The sequence below is a fragment of the Macaca nemestrina genome, chromosome 1 (genome assembly GCF_043159975.1).
Source record: "Macaca nemestrina isolate mMacNem1 chromosome 1, mMacNem.hap1, whole genome shotgun sequence".
NCBI lineage: Eukaryota > Metazoa > Chordata > Mammalia > Primates > Cercopithecidae > Macaca > Macaca nemestrina.
The window spans coordinates 133,506,063-133,531,475 of NC_092125.1; the positions used below are offsets into that span (position 1 = coordinate 133,506,063).

Consider the following 25,413-nt stretch of genomic DNA (forward strand, 5'->3'; position numbering starts at 1 on the left):
ATGATATGTATATGAATAAATGTGGCTGTGTTCCAATGAAACATGTACATTGAATTTCAGTTTGATGTATTTTCATTTGTCATGAAATATTCTTCTTTTCACCACTTAATTATGTAGAAGTCATTCTTAAACTATGAGCTGTATAGAAACAAGCTCTAGGTTGAATTTGATTTGCAGGCCATAGTTTGTTGACTCCTGGTTTAAGTCATGATTGCTCCAAATTTCTTATCTTGAATTGGGCTAATTCTGATTTTACTGTAATATGTGTAACAGTACATAATTGCTTTGCTAAGAGTATATCCTTGAGAGTTTTCAAAAGTGGAACATTTAAAAATAAAGTTGAATCTGAAAGTATAGAAATATGTTAGAATCTAATATTGGAATTTATAACAAGATTTGTTATAACCGGGTAGTCTTGGACCTTGTATAAGGAACTGGATGACTAACCCACATAAAGAACCTTGTTAGATAGTTTATGGAGAAACCAAGTGAAAGACCAAACCATGGACAATAACTTAAAATCAAGATTATTCCTTTGTACCATTGTTTAAATGTACTTTGAAGTTACAGTCTGCTTCTTTTTTTGGTATTCTTTTTCATTCTTTTTTCCCCTATTAATTGACAGTCTGTTTTTTGATTATCACTTTATTTTATTCTATTTTATTTCTATATTTTGGAGACAAGGTCTCCCTCAGTTGCCCAGGCTGGTGTGCAGTGGCATGATCATGGCACTCTGCAGACTTGACCTTCTGGGCTCAAGTGATTCTCCTGCCTTAGCCTTCTGAGTAGCTGGGACCACAGGCATGCATCACCATGCTTGGCTGATTTTAAAAAAATTTTTTCTAGGACGAAGTCTCACCATATTGCCCAGGCTGATCTCTAACTCCTGGCTTCAAGAAATCCTCCTGCCTTGGCCTCCCAAAGTGCTTGAATTATGGGTGTGAGTCACTATGCCTGGCTTGATTATCACTTTAAAGAATAAGATCTAACTTTCAGAGTTAAGGATTCTTGGAGACTAAAGGATAGGTAAGAGGTAGACTAATTCCTCCTTGAGTACAGGTATTTTTACCTCAGTTATATAGCATTAAATCTATTGAATATGTACACTGTGTAGCAATATTTCTTTACAGTGTCTTCCATCTTAGAAGTTACCAAAAAATATCCAGTACAATGCGGTGTATTTGGTCATTAAAGTGTGTAGGATATAGATGTTTATAAATAAATAAATATTTGGAATATTGGTTATGGTAAGTTAATTGAAAAAAGATAACAGAACTCTGTATTTTCCCATTAGGGAAGGAAAAAATAGGTATAATACAAATAGGTTTGGATGCATATACATGAAAATATTAAAGTGGTGTTCGATTAGTGATGGGTTTATGAACATATAAACGTTATATATCTATCTTAATCTATTATTTTACACTGAAATTCTATTCCTTTTGTATTATAGCAAAATTATTTGCAACTCGCAAATTAGACAACCAATTCTCTAGAATTCATAGCATCATTCACGATTCAATAAATTATGTTTTAAAAGCATCAAATAATACTTGGTTTCCTGAGGTACTTTTTTATAAAAAGAAAATAAAATGCTGAAATTCCTTTGAACTTTTTTTTTTCTCATTCACAATTGTTTTTCAGGGTGATGATGATGCATATCTGTGTATTCATGAAGATCAGACTGTGTACATCCAGCCTTCCCATTTAACGGGGCGAAGTCACCCTGTAATGGACTCCAGGGTAGGTGTGAAAATTCTGGAACCTCCACCTGAGACTCGCTTTCCGGCTGTGTGGCTATCACTGGCGTGGCTGTGCTACTAGATCGCCTCCAACCCCCACAGTTACACCTAGCCTGAGCGGGGGCCTGCCAGCAGGGCTCCTCTCGTAATGATCTCTGAGAAACTTTTCTACACTTCAGAAGTTTCTCTTGTAGGAAAACATGAATTCTTGCTTGTGTCACTTCCATCCTTTTGGTTGTTATCTCACAAAAAAGTACTTTGTGGTTTATTAAGATGGTCAGGGCATCAGCTTCCTTTCAAAAGCTTACAGACAGGTTTCTAAGAAGAGGATGACATTAGTGACAAAATTTCTTGACTAGTGAGAAAGAGGAGCACATTTGGCGAAGGCTGGAGATGCCTTGGACAGTTGTCTTAAGTGCCCTTCGTTGGCATGTGTATTGAAGGTGGGCTATTTCTGGTACAAAAGTGTCCTTTTTGCAGGACAGTTGACAAGCAAATGAGCTCTGAAAGAGCAGTAGCTATCACTTAATGACAGAGCAAATGAGCTCTGACTGAGCAGTAGCTGTCATTCAATGACATAACTGTGCACAGCTTTCCCATGGGGCTGACTCCCATGGCTGGTTTGAACTTCTCCCCAGTTACATGTTGCATTTTGGCCACTAAGGTAGTACTCGTTAACTGTTTTTTTCAGTGTTTTTGATTGTATACTCGTGGCCAGATGGAGTTAGTACATCTGCTAAAATTTCTAACCTAGGTAGAGGAATTGTGGGGTTCTGGCTCAAAGTAAAAATAATATTTTTCCTTTTTGCCAAATGGGATAAAGACAAATAAACTGGGAGAAAATGTTTCTTGTTCTCTTCAAAGCGGAAGTGGAAAAACAATGACACTGCAGACAAAGCATGCACATATGATCTAGAGAAAGGAAACTGAACAGGGCAGGATTTTGATCATATCTTATTTTTAGCAAATCTTTGGAAAGTGCTGAGAAGACCCATTGTGTGTGTTTATAGGATACCCTTGAGGATATGGCTTGGAGGTTGGTGGATGGTGTTATGCAGTGTTCTTTTAGAAGAAACATTACCCTTCCTGGAGTTAAGAATAGATTTGATCTAAACACAAGCTATTATATATTTCTAGCAGATGGTGCAGCTAATGATGGTAAGTATATTGTCAAGCTGTCTTTTCAAGTATTTTCTTTTTCTCTCTTCTTCCCTCTCTTTCCCCCATTTTTGGAAAAACTACTGTAATTGCCCATTTTTAAGGCACACACTTCCCTATAAATGTCAAAATTTGCCAGAAACTGGATAAAGGAAGAAAAATTTTGCTGGAAACTAGAGGTAGAGTGTCCACTGTGTTATGAGACAACACTGCTCATGATCAAAATGGCTTCTGATTAGTAAAATGCGTGTGACCAGAAGAACTATAAATACCTAATAAGAAGCCATTTATTTGGGCTTCCCTGAGTGTAGTGATAGTAGATTAACATTGCAGGGGACCTAGAAACGGTACCTTTGGGGTTGTTGCAAGAGATATTGGCTCCTGTGGGGAAACTTGCCCAATATGAATCTCAAATCCTTAGACCTGAGCTTTCTCTAGGGAGGTGGGGAGGGGAAAGAGAGAATAGCTCCTGGACAGCTGAGTAAGCTGCTGTGAGACCTCCCATTGAGGGGAGAATGCCTCCCACTGCCCTGGGTGTGGTATGTTTCCTGTCTCACATCTTTCTACATGACTGATGCCAAGTACAGCCTAATGTAGTTTTATGAGTCTGAATCTTTATTCTCAAGAAGGCTACCCTGGTGGATATTGCAACACATATTAATAGGAATAATTCGATTTTGTTTGAGGTCTTGGCTAATGGTTTTTGAGGAACTGCAGGAAACGCCAATGTCGTATTTAATGACTCATCTCTTAGGAGATAACACTGCGCCAGAACTTTGAGAATACAGCCCACTTTGAAAATGGTGAGAAGGTAGATGTCTACAGTAGAGAGACAGGGATGGGGTAAAGGAAAGGAAGAACAGGAAATGTGATACAGGCAAACTGTGAAAAGCCTACAATTCTATCATGTGTTTAAGACTTTTTAATCTTGGTAAAGCAGACTCTCAAAAAGTTTTGAAGCAGGATAAAATATCTGTTTAATGTTAAAATTTAGGAACATTTAAATTAATTAACTTGCTTGTTTTTATTTATTTTTTTAGGTGAAGGAAGAATGCTAAAGGAACATTTTTAGATTTAGATATAGGCGACACATGTAGTTACCTTAGTCAAATTGTTTACTCTTGTTTGTACCAGCAACACCAAATATGGCTTGAAAATAATTTCTTAATATGACTTGATAATGAGTAAAAATTTCTTAATATGAGTAATAATTTCTTAATATGGCTTGATAATGAGTAAAAATTTCTTAATGTGAGTAATAATTTCTTAATATGGCTTGATAATAATGAGTAAAAATTAGTGCTTACTGAATGCGAGTCAGTGGCTAAGCATTTTAGATAGATTCTTCATTTTTATCTTCATAAAATACAAGCTAGAAATGTACTGTTATTATTTGGAGGAGGAAATTTGGACTTAGAAAGGTGAAGTAATTTGCCCAGACAAGTAAACGATGCAGTTGGAATTTGGCCTTTAGAGCCTATGTATTCAGTACTTTAGAACATGGGAAATGGGCTGGGTGCCTTGGCGCATGCGTATAATCCCAGCATTTTGAAAGATCAAGACAGGTGGATTGCTTGAGCCCAGGAGTTCCAGACCAGCCTGGGCAACATGGCAAAACCTGGTCTCTATTCAAAAAAAAAAAAAAAAAAAAAAAATTAGCTGGGTGTGGTAGTGTGCACCTGTGGTCCCAGCTACTTGGGAGGTTGAAGTGGAAGGATTGCCTGAGCCCAGGAGTAGAGGCTGCAGTGAGCTGTGATTGCACCACTGCATTCCAGCCTGGGCAACTGAGGGAGACCCTGTCTCAAAAATAAAAAGAACATGGGAAATGTAGGGAATTAACTTTCAATAAGGAAAAGGTCAAGTATTTGTGTTTTAAACAGCTACTACTAAAGTGCAGGTGATTGCATTGTTATGATTGCAGCCATCACTTGTTGCATATTACATGTATCTCTTTTATTTCTCACAGAGGCTTTGTATGTAGGTATTTTGTTGCTTTTTTTTAGAGATAAGGAAACTGGGACCTAGTAGGGCCAAGCAACTTGTTCAAAATCAAACAAGTAGCAGCGTCAGAAATTAAACCCAGGTTGCTTCCAATTATAAAAGTTGTATCCTTTCTTTAATATCAGACTGCTTCTTTTGGTGTCTGTGTTAGTCCCTTCTCACACTGCTGTAAAGAACTACCGGAGACTGGGTAACTTATGAAGAAAATAGATTTCATTGATTCACAGTTCCACAGCCTGTACAGGAAGCATGGCTGGGGAGGCCTCAGGGAACTTACAATCATGGCAGAAGGCAAGGGGGAAGTAGCCACATCTCACATGGTGACAGGAGAGAGAGAGTGTGAAGGTGGAAGTGCCACACACTTTTAAACAATGAGATCTCCTGAGAACTCGTTCACTTTCACGAGAACAGCAAGGGGGAAGTGTTCCCCCATGGTTCAGTCACCTCCCACCAGGCCCTTCCTCCAACACATGGAGATTACAATTCAAAGTGAGATTTGAGAGGGGGCACAGAACCAAACCATATCAGCGCCCAACATGTATAGATGCTTCATAAATGATTATTGATGCAAATGGATTTCTTAAATTGTTAGACGATTTAATGGTTTATACTTTTTAAAGTTTTATACTTAAAATATACTTTAGAGAAAAACCATTTCATTTAAATGGAGGAATTCTGTTGTATAATAAATTTTATATGTGTGGGTATATAGCACACATGTTTCTTCATAGGTTAGCAACGTAGAAATCAGAACATGTTTTCTTTTAAATGATAGTTCTAACACTCCCTCAGAAACACCTAGTTAATGGATGATCCATGTGAAAATAGAGAATTGTTCCCCCTCCCTTGCCAACTGATGTTGCTGTGCTGATGGCATGGGAGGGAGAATCTCTGCCTTGACTTCTCTGTGGTGTTTCTCCAAATGTGGGGCTTAATGTGCTTCAGAACCACCTGGAGTGACTGCTAGCAGTGCAGATTCCTGAACTCCATCTCAGACGCACTGAGTCTCTTTTGTTGGTGCATGGAATCTGCATTTTAATAGGCATCCCAGGAGGTTTTATGTATGCTGTAGTTTGATAACTTACTGCTCTAGGATGGGGTTTTCCCAAGTAAGCTATGCACATTGCAAGGCAGGCCAGGGGATACAGGGAACAATACTAGAACTTTGTTTAGATTTACTTTTTGTCATTAAAATTTTAAATATTTTAATATGTTTTATAGTGTACGTCAGGGATCCCCAACTGACAGGTCATGGACTGGTACTGGTCTGTGACCTGTTAGGAACTGGGCCGCACAGCAGGAGGTGAGAGGTGAGCGAGTGAGCATTACTGTCCTGTCTGATCAGCGGTGGCATTAGATTCTCATAGGAGCACGAACCCCATTGTGAACTGCGCATGTCGGGGATCTAGGTTGTGTGCTCCTTATAAGAATCTAGTGCGTTTGATCTAAGGTGGAACAGTTTCATCCCAAAACCATCCCTCCCCCTCTTCCATGGAAAAATTGTCTCTCTTGGACTGGTCCTTGGTGGCAAAAAGGTTGGGGACTGCTGGTGTACATAAGATATTAATACATATTAATATCTTAATATGTATTAGATATAATAGATATTGATACAATATGTATTAGGTGTAATAGATATTAATACAATATAATGCAATAAACATGAATCTGTTTATTAACAAAAATATACATATATTAGGAGCACAAGCTATTTTTTTTTTTTTTTTTACTGGTAGAGTGAAAAGCACACAAAACAAAACACTCCAATAAACAAACCTGGAGATTGCTATCCCTGGAAATGAATTTTCCAATCTTTTTGTACCAGGGAACAAATGACAGTTATCACATAAATCATTGCCTCTTCTATTACTTAGCTTTATGCATGTGGACCATTTATATATTGAATTCCGCTTAAAAGCAGTAAGACTTTGTAAGGTTTAAACCAATTTTCAAAGCAATCATATAATCTCTGTAACCCATATAAATGTAAAATGTATCCAATTTCAATAAAGTTTCCTAACAGTCTATCCATTTAAAACCTTTTTCTAACTGCTATTTTCTTCATGTTGCTGACATTATCCTGTCTTGGGATAAGCAGTCATGTGAAATACTGACTGTTTAAACTGAAAGATAGAAATCACTTGGGTAATTAAGTAATTCACAATGAGGAAATCTACCAATTTTAATAATTAATGAAGTAGAGACACAGCTATCACATGACCTGTTATTTAAAGAATTTAGGAATACTGTAGGTAACCTATTACTGCCGGTTCTTGCACTAAGCATGAACTCCCTTTGAGCAAGACTACAAAATTATAATGGAGCCACACAATGGAATTCTGAAATCATAATGGACTTCTGCTTTCATGAAGGTTAAGTTCATGCTTAGTTCATGACTCTACAGTGATTCAGAGTTTAAACACATTTTCTTCCAACTTGTCTCTCAGGGTTGTTGGGCTTGGAGTCTCTTTTTCATCACTACCACTCAATGAATGCAGGATTTTTAGCTTCCCCAGTGCCTTTCTTGTCATTTTTGATAGTTTTCTTGATCATTTTCTTTTTGACACTTCTGTAGCTCCTGACAGTTATTGTCTTTTTCTTCTTGACATTCTCTTCTCTAGGCATTCATTACATAAAACTCTTCTTTCTCATTTTCTGCCTTATAACAAGCCATGGTAAAATAGTATTCACTGGATGAGTAACCAGGTGTCCTAACACCATTTTTTGAATAGTCCACATTTTCTCACTGCTTTAAAAGCCTCTTTATCATACATTAAAAGTCTATCAATAAATTGAATTATTTCTAGTGTATCTGTTCTTCTATTGTTACGTTTGTCTGTTCCTGCATTAGTTAGAATTGCTGTTGCTTTATAATAGGTTTGTGAGTTTTGATAGAACATGATACCCCTTCTGGCCTTCTTTTTCAAGAATTTTTGCTTCTTCATGTGTATCTGTTCTTCTAGATAAACTTTAGACCTAATTTGTCGAATTCTTCTTTTATTTGAGACAGGATCTCACTCTGTTGCCCAGGCTGGAGTGCAGTGGTGCAATCACGGCTCACTGAAGCTTGACCTCCCAGGCTCAAGCCATCCTCCCACCTCTGCCTCCTTAGTAGCTGGGACTACAGCCATGTGCCACCATTCTCAGTTAATTTTTTATAGAGATGGGGTCTCGTTATGTTGCCCAGGCTGTCCCAACTCTCTGGCTCAAGCTGATTTATCAAATTCTATTAAAAACCCTGTTGGGGTTATGATTGAAATTGTAATGCAATTTTAGAGCAATTTAGAGAATAACTCTGTGTAATAGTGAGCCTGTCTATGCAGGAACACACTGGGATATTCCATGTATTCCGAACCTGCATATGTCTTTCAATGAAATTTTATGGTTTTCTACGTATCTTCATAGGGCTTATATACATATTTTTGGTTACTTTGTTCCTGTGTATTTTATAGTTCTCTAAAGCAAATTATTATGAATGGGATTGTTTTTCATACGTATTGTAAATATATTGTCATATAGGACAGTTATTTATTATTGAATATTTATCTTAAATTTAAGCCTCCTAATTTTCCAGTTGATTATTTTGGATTTTTCTGGATAAATGTCATATCCTGTGCAAATAATGACAGATTAATAGCCCTCATTTTCTTTCTTGTCTCATTGCATTATTTAGTTCTTGCTGAATAATGTAGAGTGGTAGCAATGAGGTGGCAAGAATTTTTGTGGTTATTGTTGATTTTGATGCAAATGCATCTGATATTCAGTGTTAAATGTCTATTTGTTGTATTTTTCTTGTGGATATCCTTTATAGTGTTGAGGAAATATTCTTTTGTTTCTAACTTTACTAAGAATTCATATGACTGTGTGCTGAATTTCATCAAATGTCTTTTGGGCAGTGATTGAGATGGTATTTTATCGTTACTTTAATAGATTTCTGGATGGTGAATGATCCTCACATTCCTGGAATAAACCTTACTTGGTTATGTTTTATTATTCTCTTAGTATATAACTGATTTGATTTACTAATATTTTCTTTAAGCTTTTTACATCTATATTCATAAGTGATTTTGGTTTATGTTGTGACTGCATGAATGTGTGGGGCGCTTGTGTGAATGTACACATGCGTAGTTTTGATTTCAGGGTTATACTAGACTCATAGAGTAAACTCTAAAAGAGTTTAAATAAAAATAATTTTTAACAGGCGAGTCACAGTGGCTTATGCTGTAATCCAAGCACTTTGAGAGACCGAGCTGGGCAGATCACTTGAGCCCAGGAGTTTGAGACCAGCTTGGGCAACGTGATGAAACCCCATCTCCACAAAAAATACAAAAATTAGCTGGGCGTGGTGGTGTGCGTTTATGGTCCCAGCTACTTCGGAGGTTGAGGTGGGAGGATCTCTGGAGCCTGGGAGGTCAAGGCTGCAATGAATTGTGATTACACCACCGCACTCCAGCCTGGACAACAGAGTGAGATGCTGCCTCAAAAAAAAAAAAAAATTAAAATAAATAAATAAATAAATAAATAAATAAAATAAAAAAACAAATTAGGGAAAAATTTTACTGGTGTGGTAGAACTCACCCATATAACAGTCTGGATGTTCGATGGAAATATTTGACTAATTAAAAAGAATTTTTTGGCTGGGCGTGGTGGTTCACACCTGTAATCCCAGCACTTTGGGAGGCCGAGGCAGGTGGATCAGGAGGTCAGGAGCTCAAGACCAATCTGGCCAAGATGGTGAAACCCCGTCTCTACTAAAATCACAAAAATTAGCTGTGTGCAGTGGCAGGCTCCTGTAATCCCAGCTACTCGGGAGGCTGAGGCAGGAGAATGGCATGAACCCGGGCAGCAGAGGTTGCAGTGAGCCAAGATCGTGCCACTGCACTCCAGCCTGGGCGACAGAGTGAGACTCCATCTCAAAAAAAAAAAAAAAAAAAAAAAGAATTTTTTTATTGTTATTACTTTCCATGGTTACTACTACTTTGGTCAGTTTTTGTAATTCTATATTTCTCCCCCCAAATTCACCCATTTTGTTTAGATTTTGAGATTTTTGGGGGCTGATTTAAAGTTGTATACAGTGTTTTTATATAAAATTGTTTTCCATATTGGCGGCTATGTCACCCTTTAAATTTCCTTTTTTTTTTTTTTTTTTAAATTGAGACGGAGTCTTGCTCTGTCTCCCAGGCTAGAGTGCAGTGGTGGGATCTCCGCTCACTGCAACCTCTGCCTCCCAGGTTCAAGCGATTCTCCTGCCTCAGCCTCCTGAGAATCTGGGATTAGAGGTGTCTGCCAGTGCACCTGGCTAATTTTTGCAGTTTTAGCAGAGATGGAGTTTCACCATCTTGGCCAGGCTGATCTTGAACTTCTGACCTCGTGATCCACCCGCCTCGGCCTCCCAAAATGCTGGAATTACAGGTGTGAGCCACCACACCCAGCCATCCTTTAAATTTCTAACATTATGATGTTTCCTTTCATTGGATCAATGAGGTATCAGAGTTGCCAAAAACTCAATGGATTTTAATTATCCTTTTAGAGGATTGACTTTTCTGATTTTTAGCGTTACTAGCTTAAGTTCTACCTTTGTTTTTAATTGATCTTTTTTTTCTGGTTTCCCAGGTTATATTTTGTTACTTTAAATGCACCTTGAATAAAATTATTTCTGTGTGTGTGTGTTAGGAAATGCTTTTAAGATGATAACATTTTTTGAATAGTACCTTGATTGCATCACACATGTTTTGTTATGAAGTGTCTTTATTGTTATACATCTTGATGAAGACATGTGGTTTTAGTTTTAATTTCTTATTTAATCCAAAGGTTATTAAAAAGAGTAGTTTTATAAATATTTAGATGGACCATTTTCCCCCTAGCTTTTCAATGTTAATTTTTAGTTTTGTTGCATTTTGGGCAAATAATATAACCTGTATCCTTTTATTTCCTTTTGGAAATTATTAAGATGTAGTTTGTGGTCTAATATTTATCATTTGTTTTAGACAAAGTTTCATGTATTTATATTTGTTATATTAAATGTCTTATTTTTGATGCAGCACAGTATTCTAAAAATATGTATGTTCCAAAATTTATTTACTCATTCCCCTAATGATGGCTATTTAGTTAGTGTTTTTTTTTTTTTTTTTTTTTTGCCAGCATGGAAAACATTGCTGTAAACTTTCCTTACGTATATCTTTGCTAAGATAGATTCCTAGAAAGAACACACACAGATCCACACACATTTGGAATAATTCTATACATTCACTGATTTAATTTTGTACACAATAAATGGTAATATTAAAATAATGTATCCTCAATTTGCTTATGTCACTACTATTTGGAATATTGGTTTGTTAGTTCAAATTGACCATGTGTGAAATAATATATCATAAAATGCTTTTCTTTGTCTTCCAACCATCCTCTTTCCCCCAGCCCAATTTCAGTTAGTTTATTCTAGGATTTTATATGCAGGTGGTGGTCAATGGCTTGTAGATTTTTTAAAAATATGTATTCTTTTTCAATATATTTTTTAACATTTTTCAATGGTTTGTGACCATATTAACAATGTTTATTTTAATTTATTATTTAACTTATCTCTTTATATCACCAATTCTTTTACTATACATTCTCTGTTCCTAGTTCTCATTTTAATTCATCTCTAGGTTGGCTATATTCTTTAACTTTTTTCAGGAAGGCTGTGTGCCCTTGCATGTATCTTTATGTTGCTTTTGCATATGAATGACATCTCTGTTGATATTTAATTATTTTTTATTACCTTAAGAAATTTTGTTGCCATGCCCTGCCCATATCTCAATTCCTTTTTTTATCTGAGGCAGTAATTATTCTTTGTCAGGTTTAATTTTGTTTCTAATTTGCAGGTCGAATTTACAAGCACTCTCAGCAGCCTTTGATTACCTATGAAAAATATGATGTGACAGACTCTCCAAAGAACATAGGAGGATCCCATTCTGTACTCCTTCTGAAGGTTCATGGTAGGTTACATGTGTAACTACTTTGTGGAATCAACTTACCTGCGGACTCAGTGCTGGCTGGATTAGGCATGGTTGTGGGTATAATGTAGCTAATTTTTATAAAGCTTTTTTTTTTTTTTTTTTTTTGAGATGGAGTCTTCCTCTGTCACCAGGCTGGAGTGCAGTGGCGTGATCTTGGCTCACTGCAACCTCTGCCTCCCAGGTTCAAGAGATTGCCCTGCTTCAGCCTCCAGAGTAGCTGGGACTACAGGCGTGCGCCACCACGCCTAGCTAATTTGTGTAATTTTAGTAGAGATGGGGTTTCACCATGTTGGCCAGGATGGTTTCGATCTCCTGACCTCGTGACCTGCCCACCTCAGCCTCCCAAAGTGCTGGGATTACAGGCGTGACCCACCACGCCTGGCCTATAAAGCTTTTATGTTTAAACAGTAACACTTGCAGGCAGCAGCATCTATTTTTTTTTTTGACACAGCTGTTGGTAAGCATCATCTATCTTAATGTTTGCTAATTTTCATTAAAAATGGAGAGTAGGGCTAATTCAGTGGATTTAACTTTGGCTACACGCTAAAATCACCAGTGGAGTTTTTAAGACATCTATAATTTTGAAAAACTATCCTAATTGTTTCTAACTGCAGCCAGGGTCAAGTGTTACTGGGTTAATTTAACTTTTATGAGACCTAAATTTTTACCAGTTATTAAAATAAATGCTAATAAAAGAATGGCCTGTGATTTTGATTGTTTAATTATTACAGTAGTTTGGTTTCAGAGGTACAATTTTGTTGTTGCATTGATCAACGTGCAAGTATTTCAGAGCATGCAAAGTACTTAGTGCTATACTTAGGCATCATATATAATACCTAAATGAGGAATAGAATGAAGTTGGAAGAACAGTAGCCTAAAAACAAGGCTCTAGGCCATGCACGGTGGCTCATGCCTGTAATCCCAGCACTGTGGGAGGGTATGGTGGGTGGATCACTTGAGGTCAGGAGTTCGAGACCAGCCTGGCCAACATGGCAAAACCCTGTCTCTACTAAACACTTTGTAATCTCAGCAAAAATTAGCCAGGCATGGTGGTGCGCGCCTGTAGTCCCAGCTACTTGGGAGGCTGAGGTAGGAGAATTTCTTTTTTTTTTTTTTTTTTTTTTTTTTTTGAGACGGAGTCTCGCTCTGTCGCCCAGGCTGGAGTGCAGTGGCCGGATCTCGGCTCACTGCAAGCTCCGCCTCCCGGGTTCACGCCATTCTCCTGCCTCAGCCTCCGGAGTAGCTGGGACTACAGGCGCCCGCCACCTCGCCCGGCTAGTTTTTTGTATTTTGTAGTAGAGATGGGGTTTCACCGTGTTAGCCAGGATGGTCTCGATCTCCTGACCTCGTGATCCACCCGTCTCGGCCTCCCAAAGTGCTGGGATTACAGGCGTGAGCCACCACGCCCGGCCGGTAGGAGAATTTCTTGAACCCAGAAGGTGGAGGTTGCATAGAGCTGAGTTTGCACCACTGCACTCCAGCCTGGGCAACAGAGTGAGACTCCATCCCCCAAAAAACAAAAAACAAAACACCCAAGACTTTTAATATACTCTGGTTCTACAGATGAAAGTTGACTTCATTCGAAAACTAGCCTGGCTTATTGTTAAAAAAGATGGGATTTGAAAGTATGGGAATAGTGTAGTGTACACTAAACTACTGTAAACTCTTAGTGTTTTGGGGGAAACTTTCCTTATTTGGGATATTCCCTGTATATTTTCCAGAGTTATCCATTACAGTAAAGTTTTCCATAAATGCTATCACTGTTAAGCTTGAAAGTAACTTTATTGTTGTTGATTTGTTTCTACTCATGTTGTAGCTCCAGTTTGGTAGTAATTGGATTCCGAAATAATATGCCTATTTGTTTTTCACTGCCTTTTGGAGTGAGATGTGAGAAGCTTTTGAAATAACTGCAGAGGCAGTTATTAGTATAGTGGTTAAGAGCACAGTTACTGAAATCAGATAGGGTTTGTATCCCAACTTTGTAACCTTGGAAGAGCTACTTAATTCTCTATGGCTTTGTTTCCCCATTCAGCAAAACTGGACTAATAGTTATAACTACATCATAGGATTGTTGTAAAGATCAACTAAATTAGTATATGTAAAGCATTTAGAATACTTAGCACATAATAGGAGCTATAGAAGTGTTTGCTGTTCAAAAGAGTAATGGTAGTAAAACTATGATGTGTAGCACCATTTAGGTTGTACTTATGTCAGCTGAATGTATTTTGCTGGCTGTTTATGTTTTCTGAGCATTTGGCTTCATCATTTAAGCAACAGCTTGATTAGTTTGTGATGGTCTACTATTACATTTATCTCACTTGTAGGTGCCTTAATGTTTGTGGCATGGATGACTACTGTTAGCATAGGTGTACTGGTTGCCCGGTTCTTCAAACCAGTTTGGTCAAAAGCTTTCTTCCTTGGTGAAGCAGCTTGGTTTCAGGTAGGTGAGGGAAAAAAGTTCAACGCAATTTTCATAGTATTTGAACACTGCAACATGAAAACATATGAAGTATGTGTGTATGTGTATGTGTGTATGTGTGTATGTGTATGTGTTTTGTGGTTACAGATGTAGGTCTGGGATCTTCCTTTTTCCCTTTGGTTTCCTGATCAAGTGAGAGTGGACACAAGGTGCTTGATAGAGACAAGAATACAGACAGTTTTAGGAAGAGTCAGGCTGGACTGGAGAATGTGTCAGGGCCATGTGAGTCCCTTTGTAATATAGACTTTGGGACCCAAATGACCTTTACTTATACCTCTGTTTGTAGAGGGATATGTTGGAAGAGCATTCACCCACTACACTGCACTGAGTAAAGTCAGGCCAAGGAATGCAGAGGAACTGAAGAAAGAAATAGTGGGAGCTTACTGTGCTTCAAAGCAAAGGTCACTCCTCTGGTTGTGGGCCATTGAATGTTGGTTATCTCTAACTCATCACTTGGGATCATCTATCTCCTATATAGGTGGGAACAGAAACTGAACGTGTTCTTTTTCATGCTCTTCCTTCCCGTGAGATGGGGAGGCAGTCTACTAATAGGAACATAGCAAGAGCCAATGAATATCCTTCAAAACAAAGCAAACCAAACCTTATGTTTCATGGGTCATGGAGTATAGATATTTACATATATAGTGGAAAATCAATGAGTTCATGTTGGGTAAGAATGTACATGCCTGTAGAAAAAAATACTGCTTGTTGGAACAGTTTTGACTTTGTAAGAGGGTATCCTTGACACTTCATATTCATATACATTTGTAGATTGTAAGGGTTACCTTATCTAGCCTCATTTTTCACTATTGCCTGGGAGGGCCAATCTGTTTGATTTGTTCTCAGTACTGCTACATGGCTCACCTTGCTACTTTTCTTTCTCTGCCTGTGGTTTGCTGCCAGGTGACTACTTTCTTGCTTGCACTTGAGTGCCTTTGCTCTCGTGCTCTCTCTCTCTTATCTGCTCATGTGGATATTCCCAGCTCAAAGATTGTGTATTCTCTTTATCAACTCGAATCCTCCAGTGCCTTTAAATTTATGATGCTGATGATGTGTATATATACACGCGTCATAGTTTTATCTCTATCTCTATCTCCATCCATCCATCCATCCTTCCTTCCTTCCATCCATCCATCCATCCATCCATCCATCCATCCATCCATCCATCTATCCATCCAGCCATCCATCTCCATCCATACACACACTCATACACAGGGTACCTCCTACTTTCCCCAAGATAGTTTTGGTCTGCACCAGTTATCCTGGCATAATCAATAAACAGTGGCTATTTTCACACTTACTATTCTCCTAATTTGTATCATGAATTACATAGTTCACATATTTTTCTTTTATTGACTCAATTATAACTGAAGCTCCTCAGGAGACAGTATTTTTTGTTTGTTTGTTTCCTTACTATTTCATTGCACCTGTTATAGCACTGTGCTCAATGGTGGAGCTTAATAAATATCTTTGGAAGGAAACGAAGGACTTGGCAAGTAAATATGCTCTGTGTGTGAAATATCCATTCCTGCTGCTCTGTGCAGGTGAAGTCTTGGCATACACTTTTGAATGATGAGAATGGCAACTTAGGGTTTTCTTTAAAGTTTAATTGTATACTAATTTTTTTTAACCTGATTACAAACTGTGATTAGATGTCAGTTGAATGCATGCCTTCAGTGAATCTTACCCCATGGTCTTTTCCCTATTTTCCCCATTGTAACACCACCTTTCTCTTACATGGATAAGTGTCTTCTCAATATGTCATTTTACCTTGCAGGTGCATCGAATGCTCATGTTCACCACAACTGCCCTCACCTGCATTGCTTTTGTTTTGCCATTTATATACAGGGGAGGCTGGAGTAGGGTAAGTATATCTTAAATAGGATGTTTTTATGTAAATCCATTTTACGTCAAAACAGATTGCTGTTTTATTCTCAAATGATGGGTAAAAAGATATTTCTTCATCGATCCCTCTTTCTTTCCCTTTTGAATCATTGGATGGCTCTTTCACATGGTTAGAGGTTGGGGTAGGGTGAGGATGTCAGTACAGATTATTCAGTAATGAAATGTATTTGTAGGCTGCATCATGAGTTATATACATGCTACAGCCTTAGTTAATTTTTCTCACTATAGAGGGATGACAATTCAATGTGTGATGTCTCAGGAACATGAACAATGTGAGGTGGTTTTCTCTAACTAGTACTGTGATGACCACTAAGCTAACATAATTTGGATTTCTACTCTGTACCCAGTGGTTCTCAGTGCTTTATATGTGTTATCTAATTTAAATCTCAGGCTGGGTGTGGTGGTTCACACCTGTCATCCCAGCACTTTGGGAGCTGAAGTGGGAGGATTGCTTGAGCTCAGGAGTTCGAGACCAGCCTAGGCAACATAGTGAGGCCTCATCTCTACATATTTTTATTAAAAAATCTTTTAAATTTCAGATTAGTAGGTATTAATAATAATCCCATGTCACAAATGAAGAAACTGATGCTTATTCCCAAATATTTATCTCCAGTCCAGACTTCTCCTGTGGCTTGAGACACACATCTAGCTCACATTTCATGCAGGACTTTGACTTGCATGTCTAAGACATCAGACTTAACACGTCCAAAATGGGACTCCTGACCATCTTTTCTCCCAGGGCTGCTCCACCCACTGCCACCTCCATGGTAGCTACTGGAATTCCATTGTTAGATCAAAGCCTTGGAATTATCATTAACTGTGCTCTCTTGCACATCCCATGTCAAATCCATTGGGAAGTTCCATTGGCTCTACATGTAAAGTATATCCACAGTCTAACACTTGTCACTGTCATCAGATACTACTGTAGGAGTGTGAGCCTCTATCATCTTTTGCTTGGCCATTGCAGTAGCCACTTAACTGGTCCCTCCACTTCAACCCTTGCCCATGCACAATCTGTTTTCTACAAAGAAGACAGTTATTTTTTTAAAAATGTAAACTAGGCTAGGTGTGGTGGCTCACGCCTGTAATCCCAGCACTTTGGGAGGCAGAGGCAGGCGGATCTTGAGGTCAGGAGTTTGAGACCAGCCTGATCAACATGGTGAAACCCCGTCTCTACTAAAAGTACAAAAATTAGCCAGGCGTGGTGGCGCACACCTGTAATCCCAGCTACTCAGAAGGCTGAGGCAGGAGAACCACTTGAACCTGGGAGGCGGAGGTTGCAGTGAGCTGAGATCGCACCACTGCACTCTAGCTTAGGTGACGGAGTGAGACTCTGTCTCAAAAAAAAAAAAAAAAAAAAGTAAATCAGACCTTGCCATTCTTGTACCCCAAACTGATTTCTTTAATGTCTCTCAATTTTATTCAGAGTAAATCAAAGTTCTTCCAGGGACTTTCATGACTGGCTCCCAGTTATTCTCTGAACTGACCTCCTCGTCCATCTCCTTCCATACCGGCCTCCTGGCTGGTATGCAGACATGCCAGGCATGCTCCTGCTTTATAGTCTTTGCCATCATTCTTCTTTCAGCCTGGCACATGCTCCCATTACTCCCTCACCTTCCTCAAGTCTTTGCTCAAATGGAAGCCTCACAGAGAGCCCTGCCTTGCTCTATTTTTTCCCATAGCACTCTTTATGTTATACCATTTCATATAATTTACTTACTTGCCATATTTTTTCCTGATCTCCCTTCCAACACTACTATGTCAGCTCTGTCAGAGCTGGGATATCCACTGGTATGTTCAGAACAGATTTAAGTATGTAGCAGGTACTCAGTAAACATTTAGTGAATGAATGAATAAGTCTTATTGAGAATAAGTGATATACGTTAAGTTCAGAGCCTGTGCTTTCATTATGCTTTTCCAGTTTTTATAGCCAATGAGAATTTGATATCAAAATTTCATATTTCAGAGCTTGGGCTGGTGCCACGGGGATAAGATTGACGAATCCTGGGTCACAGATATTACTAGGAAATCTCTCTCCTGCTTTTTAGGTAGTTTTTGTGTCAGTCAACCTATCTTTTTAAGGAAGTTATGAATATTTTGTGATATGAGTTGAGACATGAGAACTTTATTTTAATTCAGACATTTGGGACAAGGGTAACACTTATTTTGTAATTGTCTACTTTATAGCCTTTGCAGTTTATGAATACGATAGAACAAAGGTTAAGAGCACCATTCTAAAGCTGGATTCCTTGGATTCAAATCCTGCCACCATGACTTATTACCTGGCGGGCACACCTTGGGCAAGTTATTTAACTATGACCCTCAATTTACTCATCTGTAAAATGGGGATGGTATAGTATCTATCTTATAGGCTTTCTGTGAGGATTGGGGATAAAATAACTCAAAGTACTTAGGATAATTCCTAGCACATTCTAACACATGCAAGAATCTTGTTACTGCTGCTGTTTTATTTTTTATTAGAGACCCTTTGTATCTCTAAAGTCATGGTTATAATTTTACCCATGCATCACTGAGTCCACGGTTTGAGAATGTTTTCATATTGTTCTTTTGTTAGCCTTTAGTTCCTATTTACAAGGACTTCCTATGATGGCTTAGAAACCACTATGTCCCCGTTTCTAGGTCACCGATACAAATCTGTGCTACCAAGCATGGGCATCACTGACAACAGACAGTAGTATCCCTCCATCCAAATGTGTCACAGGTTAGAATATCTTCTTAGTCCTTCTCTTAAGTGTTTGAATGAAAAATCATTGCACAAAGTGGTCGAATCCAACTATCTGCTGTTCTGAGCAGGCATGTGACATCACTAAAGGAGGAATGCAGCAGAAACTATTGTGATAGTCTGTCAGTACTTTTTCTTGGGTTAGATCTTCATTCTGGACAGAGGTGATAAGCTTTTAATACAGTGGCTATATAGGTTATGCACTGAATCAACAAACATTTATTGAGTGACTAAGACTCTGTTAAGCTCCAGGGTTACAGGGAGTCATATAGAACCCACGGTTCAGGGAAACATAGAGGGCTAAACCAATTATTACCATATGCTGGGGTGATTGCGCTTGACATGGGGACACTAACTAGTCCCAGCTGGGCTGCAGATGGCTGTTCTGATGTTGGTGGCCATCTATTAGGTTGGTGCAAAAGTAATTGTGGATTAAAATACTTGAAAAAAACTGCAACTACTTTTGTACCAACCTGTAGCATCCTGATGGGGAGAGGTAGCATTCTCTACATGGATTCCACCACAACCATTTACATACTGTGACCGTGGACATAGTTCTTGATATCTCTGAGCCTCAGTTTCCCCATTTGTAAAACTGGGATATTGATAACCAGTTGTCAAACATTGTAGTGAGAATTAGTGTGTGTAAAGTATGTTCCTGGTACAATGTGTATACTCAGTGAATGTTGCCTGTTATTATTATCATCATTATTGAATGCTTAAAGCCATGGAAAAATACTAAGAATGCATCTGTGTGTATTATTTTTAACTTGAGGATTTAAATTGATGAGAGAGATTGAGGCCATTGAAATGGTGTAAATTTGTTTAGCGTGCAGGTTACCACCCATACCTCGGCTGTATAGTGATGACTTTGGCAGTTCTTCAGCCTCTTCTGGCAGTCTTCAGGCCACCTTTACATGACCCAAGGTACTTAGAGCCTTTCTATATAAATGCTCTCTTAATGTAGATATCATTAGTTGGCAAACTAATCTCTTTTCAAATGGAAAAATTTTGCATTTTATAAAATTCAGTGATAAATTATAGTTACTTTGAAATACTTTAAAATGCATTTCAGATATCTAATTCCCAGACAAAAAGGGAAATTACATGCTTTTTATTCTATTGGGAATTAATTATAGTTCCATTGCTTTTAAGAACACTGACTGGTTCTTATTTTGGTAGAAGGCAAATGTTTAACTGGACTCATTGGAGTATGGGAACAGCTGCTAGAATAATAGCAGGTAAGAGATTGTGATGCCACTTATTCATATATAATTGCTAGCTGTTTATATTGCAAGTTGTAATTTGGCTTAAATGATTTTTAGATGCATTAGTAATTGGCGTAATTGGTTGTTGAGGAGAAATCAGCCTTAAACGTTGAAATCCAGAAAGTAATTTCTAGAGGTAATGATTGAAGTCATTATTTCAGTTTTAAGTTTAAGGTCTTTAAAATAACTTTAAAACTCTCATTTTAAGACTTATTTTAGCATTTGCCTTTGCCAGCAGAATAAGCTATGCTGATGGCCAAACATTTGAGTAGCTCAAATTGAGGGTCATTTGTGAATTGGGTTGAGGTGGGTTGCTGGGTTCAAGCTTTCCATCTCCAGGTCCTTTCCACGGGGCTTGTATCTTTCAGGGTAGGGTGGTTTTCAAAAGTCAGGAATAATTATACAGTGTATTTTGATACCTTGTATAATAAACACCTAAGTAGGTACCTTCTACCCTAACACTGCTATAGTCTATGGGATTCTTTGTCGGAGGGGGAGTCCAATCAACCATGGTTTCTATACTTTTCTCCTTTCGTTCATTGCAGACTTAAAACGATCTGGAAAATGTGGGTGCATCTCTTTTAACAATTGGTCCATTATGCAGCCATAAAACAGAATGAAATAATGTCTTTTGTAGCAACATGGATGCTGCTGGAATTGATTATCCTACATGAATAAATGCAGAAACCGAAAATCACATACCACACGTTCTCACTTATAAATGTGAGCTGAACAATGAGTACACACGGACGTAAAGATAGAAACAATAGACTCTGGGGACTCCAAAAGAGGAGAGGGAGGAGTGGGGGAAAGAGTTGAAACACAACCCTTTGGGTACTATGTTCACCACTTGGGTGATGGGTTCACTAGAAGGCCAAACTCCAGTGTTATTATGCAATATGCCCTAAACTGCCCCCCACAACTGGTAATTCATAATCAATTGCCCATCTTGCCCTATCTAGCCTTATAATTTTAAAAGCCTAAATTAACTATTTTGTCTTAAATATTAATCTTTTTTTTTTATCTCAAACTCTTTTAGTATGTTTTACTTGACAATGCACATACGCAAACACACAATTGTCTCTCTTGGTGGGACAACATTTGAATATAACTTTTTTCTTTTATATGTAGTGGCAGCGATGTTCCTGGGAATGGATTTACCAGGACTGAATCTTCCTGATTCACGGAAAACCTATGCAATGATTGGATTTGTAGCCTGGCATGTAGGGACTGAGATTGTTCTGGAGGTACACGCTTATCGGCTGTCTCGCAAAGGTAATCTGCTAAAAAAGCCACGTTATGTCAAATCACTTTTATATAAACCATTGGAAAAGAATGAGTTTCCTGATAGTAACGGCTAACTATTACATTGGTAGCTCACTAAAAATTTGTGATCACTCAGCCAGTGGTAGAAATGGTGGAGATTTTCTGCCTTTGTTTTTTTTACAATTGTTACCATTAGAAGTTGTGAATAAGATATAAAGGAAAGGTTTTTAGGTTTTAGGGAGGGGGTCTTCCTTGTAAGTACTTTCACTTTGCTGGTCTGACTTAGAGCCAGTATGGACTGCGAACTCTGAATCCTAGAGCTGAGGGAACCCTGAGATGGAGGAAGAAAAGACTCAAAATCAACACTGGATGGAGCGGTGGACAACTTTGACCTATTTGACAAACTTACTGGGTGCTATCATTTAGATTGCCATGTGCATAATTATATAGCTAGGAGCAAGCCAGCTAGATAGGAAGGACTGATTTTGCTTTTGCTCTTTAGTGACAAGGTCTGTTTTGGTGCCAGGCAGGGTCAGGGTACCTATAGTCACCATTAGGAGTGGAGAAATTAGTAGGGAATGGGTGTCATTTTAAACTACCCTGGATTCTAGACTAAATATCCTTTCTGTCCTGCCTGGTTTTCATCCTTTTCATCCACCAAAATAAGTGAAGGTGGCCTTCTAAAAGCAAAAATTATTTGTCGTCTAGTATATATGTTGTAAACTTGGGAGAGCCTGGGGTGGCTTTAGGAGTGGAGTAGTACATATCAGTCCTGCTACTTTTGATCCTTGATAGGCTTATATATGTGGGGCTTTTGATGACCACTGAATTATGGCTTACTGTTTTTGTTTGTTTGTTTGTTTTGAGACAGAGTCTCACTCTGTCACTCAGGCTGGAGTGCAGTGGTGTGATCATAGCTCACTGCAGCCTTGAACTCCAGAGCTTAAGCCATCTGCCTGTTTCAGACTCCCATCTAGCTGGGATCACAGGGATGTGCCATCATGCCCGGCTAACTTTTTAAATTTTTTTAGAGACGGGGTCTCACTTTGTTGCCCAGGCTGATCTCAAACTCCTGGGCTCAAGTGATCCACCTGCCTCCTCCTTCCAAAGTGTTGGGATTGCAGGTGTGAGCCGCCATGCCTGGTCGATGGCTTACTGTTTAAAATACATATATACTTAAAACTTGGATAGTTATCATATGTTAATTAGTTGGATTTAGCTATTTTATAATGTATGCATATATCAAAACATCATGTCATACATCATGAATATATACAATATTTTGTCAATCAAAAATAAAACCAAAGAGCTTAGATCATTATGACTTTTAAGGCATATTTTAAGTTAGTTAACAAATGTGTACTCTTGCCAGATTGTCCACATTTGTGAGAGGCTTAATTGTTGAGGAAGTTTGCAATAATTAGTAGCTTGGAATGGGAGAATTTCTACCCTGGAAATTGGGGTGAACAGTACAAATCAGGTGTTTTTAAAAATTTAATTTACCTGCATAACGCTGCCCTTATAAACTTATGTTATTATTCTTGACAGTTGAAATATTAGACGATGACAGAATTCAGATCCTTCAGTCATTTACTGCAGCGGAAACAGAGGTAAGTCCTTTTCTTGTTCATTGACACAAACCTTAACGGTAATACTTTTTTTTTTTCATATCTCAATTTTTCTTTCAGGGTCATGCTTTTAAAAAGGCAGTGTTGGCAATTTATGTCTGTGGGAATGTTACTTTTCTCATCGTATTTTTATCTGCAATCAACCATCTATGAGCAAGCAAAGACCTTGGCTTTTGCAGGCCAAGTGATAATTATCATCAAACCAAAGAAAGTTGAAGCCTGTCCTGACTGCCTGGAGCATATTTGTGAATTCTCACTTGGAAGACTGAGGTCATGTCTGTAAAGGAATTCTGAAGTCCAGCCTTTAGAGACCAACATTCAAGAGGGTCATATAGACTATAAATTAATGTCATGCCCTATATGTAATTCTGGGTCTTAAAGGAAAGATTGTACTTCAGGAGAAGTAACTCTCAAATATTTCTTGCCAAGATTTTAAGAATGTTGGTATTTAAGGAAATAAATAGTGATTTGGAAAAATACAACAGATGTCACTAGGATAAAAAAGAGAGATATTACGGTAAATATATTTTGAACTACAAAGGTGCTGTGGTACTTTAAAGAAAAATTATTTTTGCTAGTTTATCTGAATGGTCTGTGGACTTTATTTAGAAACTGTTTTTCAGTTTAGTTTTTTGGACATATCCTTTGCTCAGTGTATTTCCTTACTTCTCTAGTAAAGGTGGAAATGAGACAGATGCCATTGTAGGTTTTACCAGCATTTAAATATATTATGAATTTCTTAGCAATGAAATGCAAGTATGCATCTTTTACTTAAAGGCCCCATTTATGTATTCAGGTACAGAGATGAAATAGCATTTTATGTGTTAATTGTTTTGGCTATAGAATTTAAGTCCTTGTAGCATTTGGGGATTATAGACTTGGATTTCAAAATGGATAAAACTCACCCTTGTGAACATATCTAATAGATATTCTGTTTACTTGTAGAAATAATATAATGTGTCTGTGTTTTGTTAGACATTTTTGATGCTCTACTGAATCAGAATAGGTCAGTGTTATCTTCCTTATTTCAAGAATTCATCTATTTTATGGCTACATCTCATATGTGCTATGAGGACTTCTAGCCAGTGGGTGGCGCTATAATACCGAAGTACTGTACTGCTTTGTTCCTGTTTCCTTGTTCTGATTCCTTTTCAGTATTTAGGTAACATTATGGGATGGCATTTCCCTTAAATTCCACCAACTCTTCTTAATCTTTATTTTAAAAATGTCTACTTTTTTTTTTTGGGTGGTTGGGGTAATGGGTTAAAACGTTAAATTAGTAACCACTGTTTATTTTCCAGTTTGTTTTCTGTGATTATTTATAACAATTGTTTGATACTTGTTTTTATAGTCCCCTGACCCTGTAATGGATGAATGCAGCTATCTTAGGCAAAGCAAATAAATAAACTGGGCATTTTTAAAATAAAAAATTTAGGAAGTCATACTTTATTTCTTTAGGTATTCTTTCTGATTATGTTATAGTTACTGCTTGGCCCAAGAACCTAATTTCTATATGGTGTGAATAATAGCCTCAGCTGTGTAGCCTACATCTTTATTTTATTATTATTTTTCAAAAATTTTTTCATTATTTCTTATTTTTTTATATCTATATTTTTTGAATTTAACCAACTTTCTGCTAATAGCCTACATCTTTTACTGGGTAAAATAATGTGGAAGTTTAGGTTTTGTTCCTTTTATAGGTGTTTATCATAAGTGGCTTAGGGCTTAGATGTGAACTTTCTGTGTTCATATTCTATATGTGCTATGCTATTTATAACCTAAATTTTCCTTTTGAATGTCTTTATTTAAAAAATTTAGTATAGCAAATTAAATGTGTACTAAAGTTATTTTCTTCCAGTTTTCTATACTAACGAGCTTAAATGTTAATAAATTTCCTTAAGTTACATTCTACATCTGACAAAGAAAAATTATCTCTTTTGTTTTTTTTTTTTTTTTTTTTTTTGAGACAAAGTCTCACTCTGTTGCTCAGGCTGGAGTGCAGTGGTGCAATCTTGGCTCACTTCAGCCTCTGCCTCCCAGGTTCAAGCAAGTCTTGTCTCAGTCTCCTGAGTGGCTGGGACTACAGGTGTGTGTCACCATGCCCGGCTAATTTTTATATTTTTAGTAGAGACAGGGGTTTCACATGTTGGTCAGCCTGGTCCCAAACTCCTGGTCTAAAGTGATCCACCTGCCTCAGCCTCCCAAAGTGCTGGAATTATAGGCAC

At 37.8% G+C, this 25,413-nt stretch overlaps 1 protein-coding gene across 7 annotated transcripts in view; it reads left to right on the plus strand.

The window, feature by feature from the left end:
* Window positions 1–25,143, plus strand: part of LOC105485457 (ferric chelate reductase 1) — a 138,695-nt gene extending 113,552 nt beyond the window's left edge. For 6 of the 7 annotated variants that reach the window (XM_071073922.1, XM_071073876.1, XM_071073951.1 and 3 more), the window contains 10 exons: window positions 1,645–1,743; window positions 2,753–2,900; window positions 11,765–11,878; window positions 14,224–14,339; window positions 16,156–16,242; window positions 19,856–19,953; window positions 20,209–20,267; window positions 21,426–21,569; window positions 23,109–23,170; window positions 23,249–25,143. In XM_071073922.1, the coding sequence (XP_070930023.1) occupies window positions 1,645–1,743; window positions 2,753–2,900; window positions 11,765–11,878; window positions 14,224–14,339; window positions 16,156–16,242; window positions 19,856–19,953; window positions 20,209–20,267; window positions 21,426–21,569; window positions 23,109–23,170; window positions 23,249–23,341 (1,020 nt within the window). In that variant the 3' untranslated portion in view covers window positions 23,342–25,143. Of the gene's footprint in view, window positions 1–1,644; window positions 1,744–2,752; window positions 2,901–11,764; window positions 11,879–14,223; window positions 14,340–16,155; window positions 16,243–19,855; window positions 19,954–20,208; window positions 20,268–20,839; window positions 21,018–21,425; window positions 21,570–23,108; window positions 23,171–23,248 lie in introns of those variants that run through there. The other variant, XR_011610339.1, reaches the window with a different exon arrangement.
* Window positions 25,144–25,413: the final 270 nt, after the last annotated feature.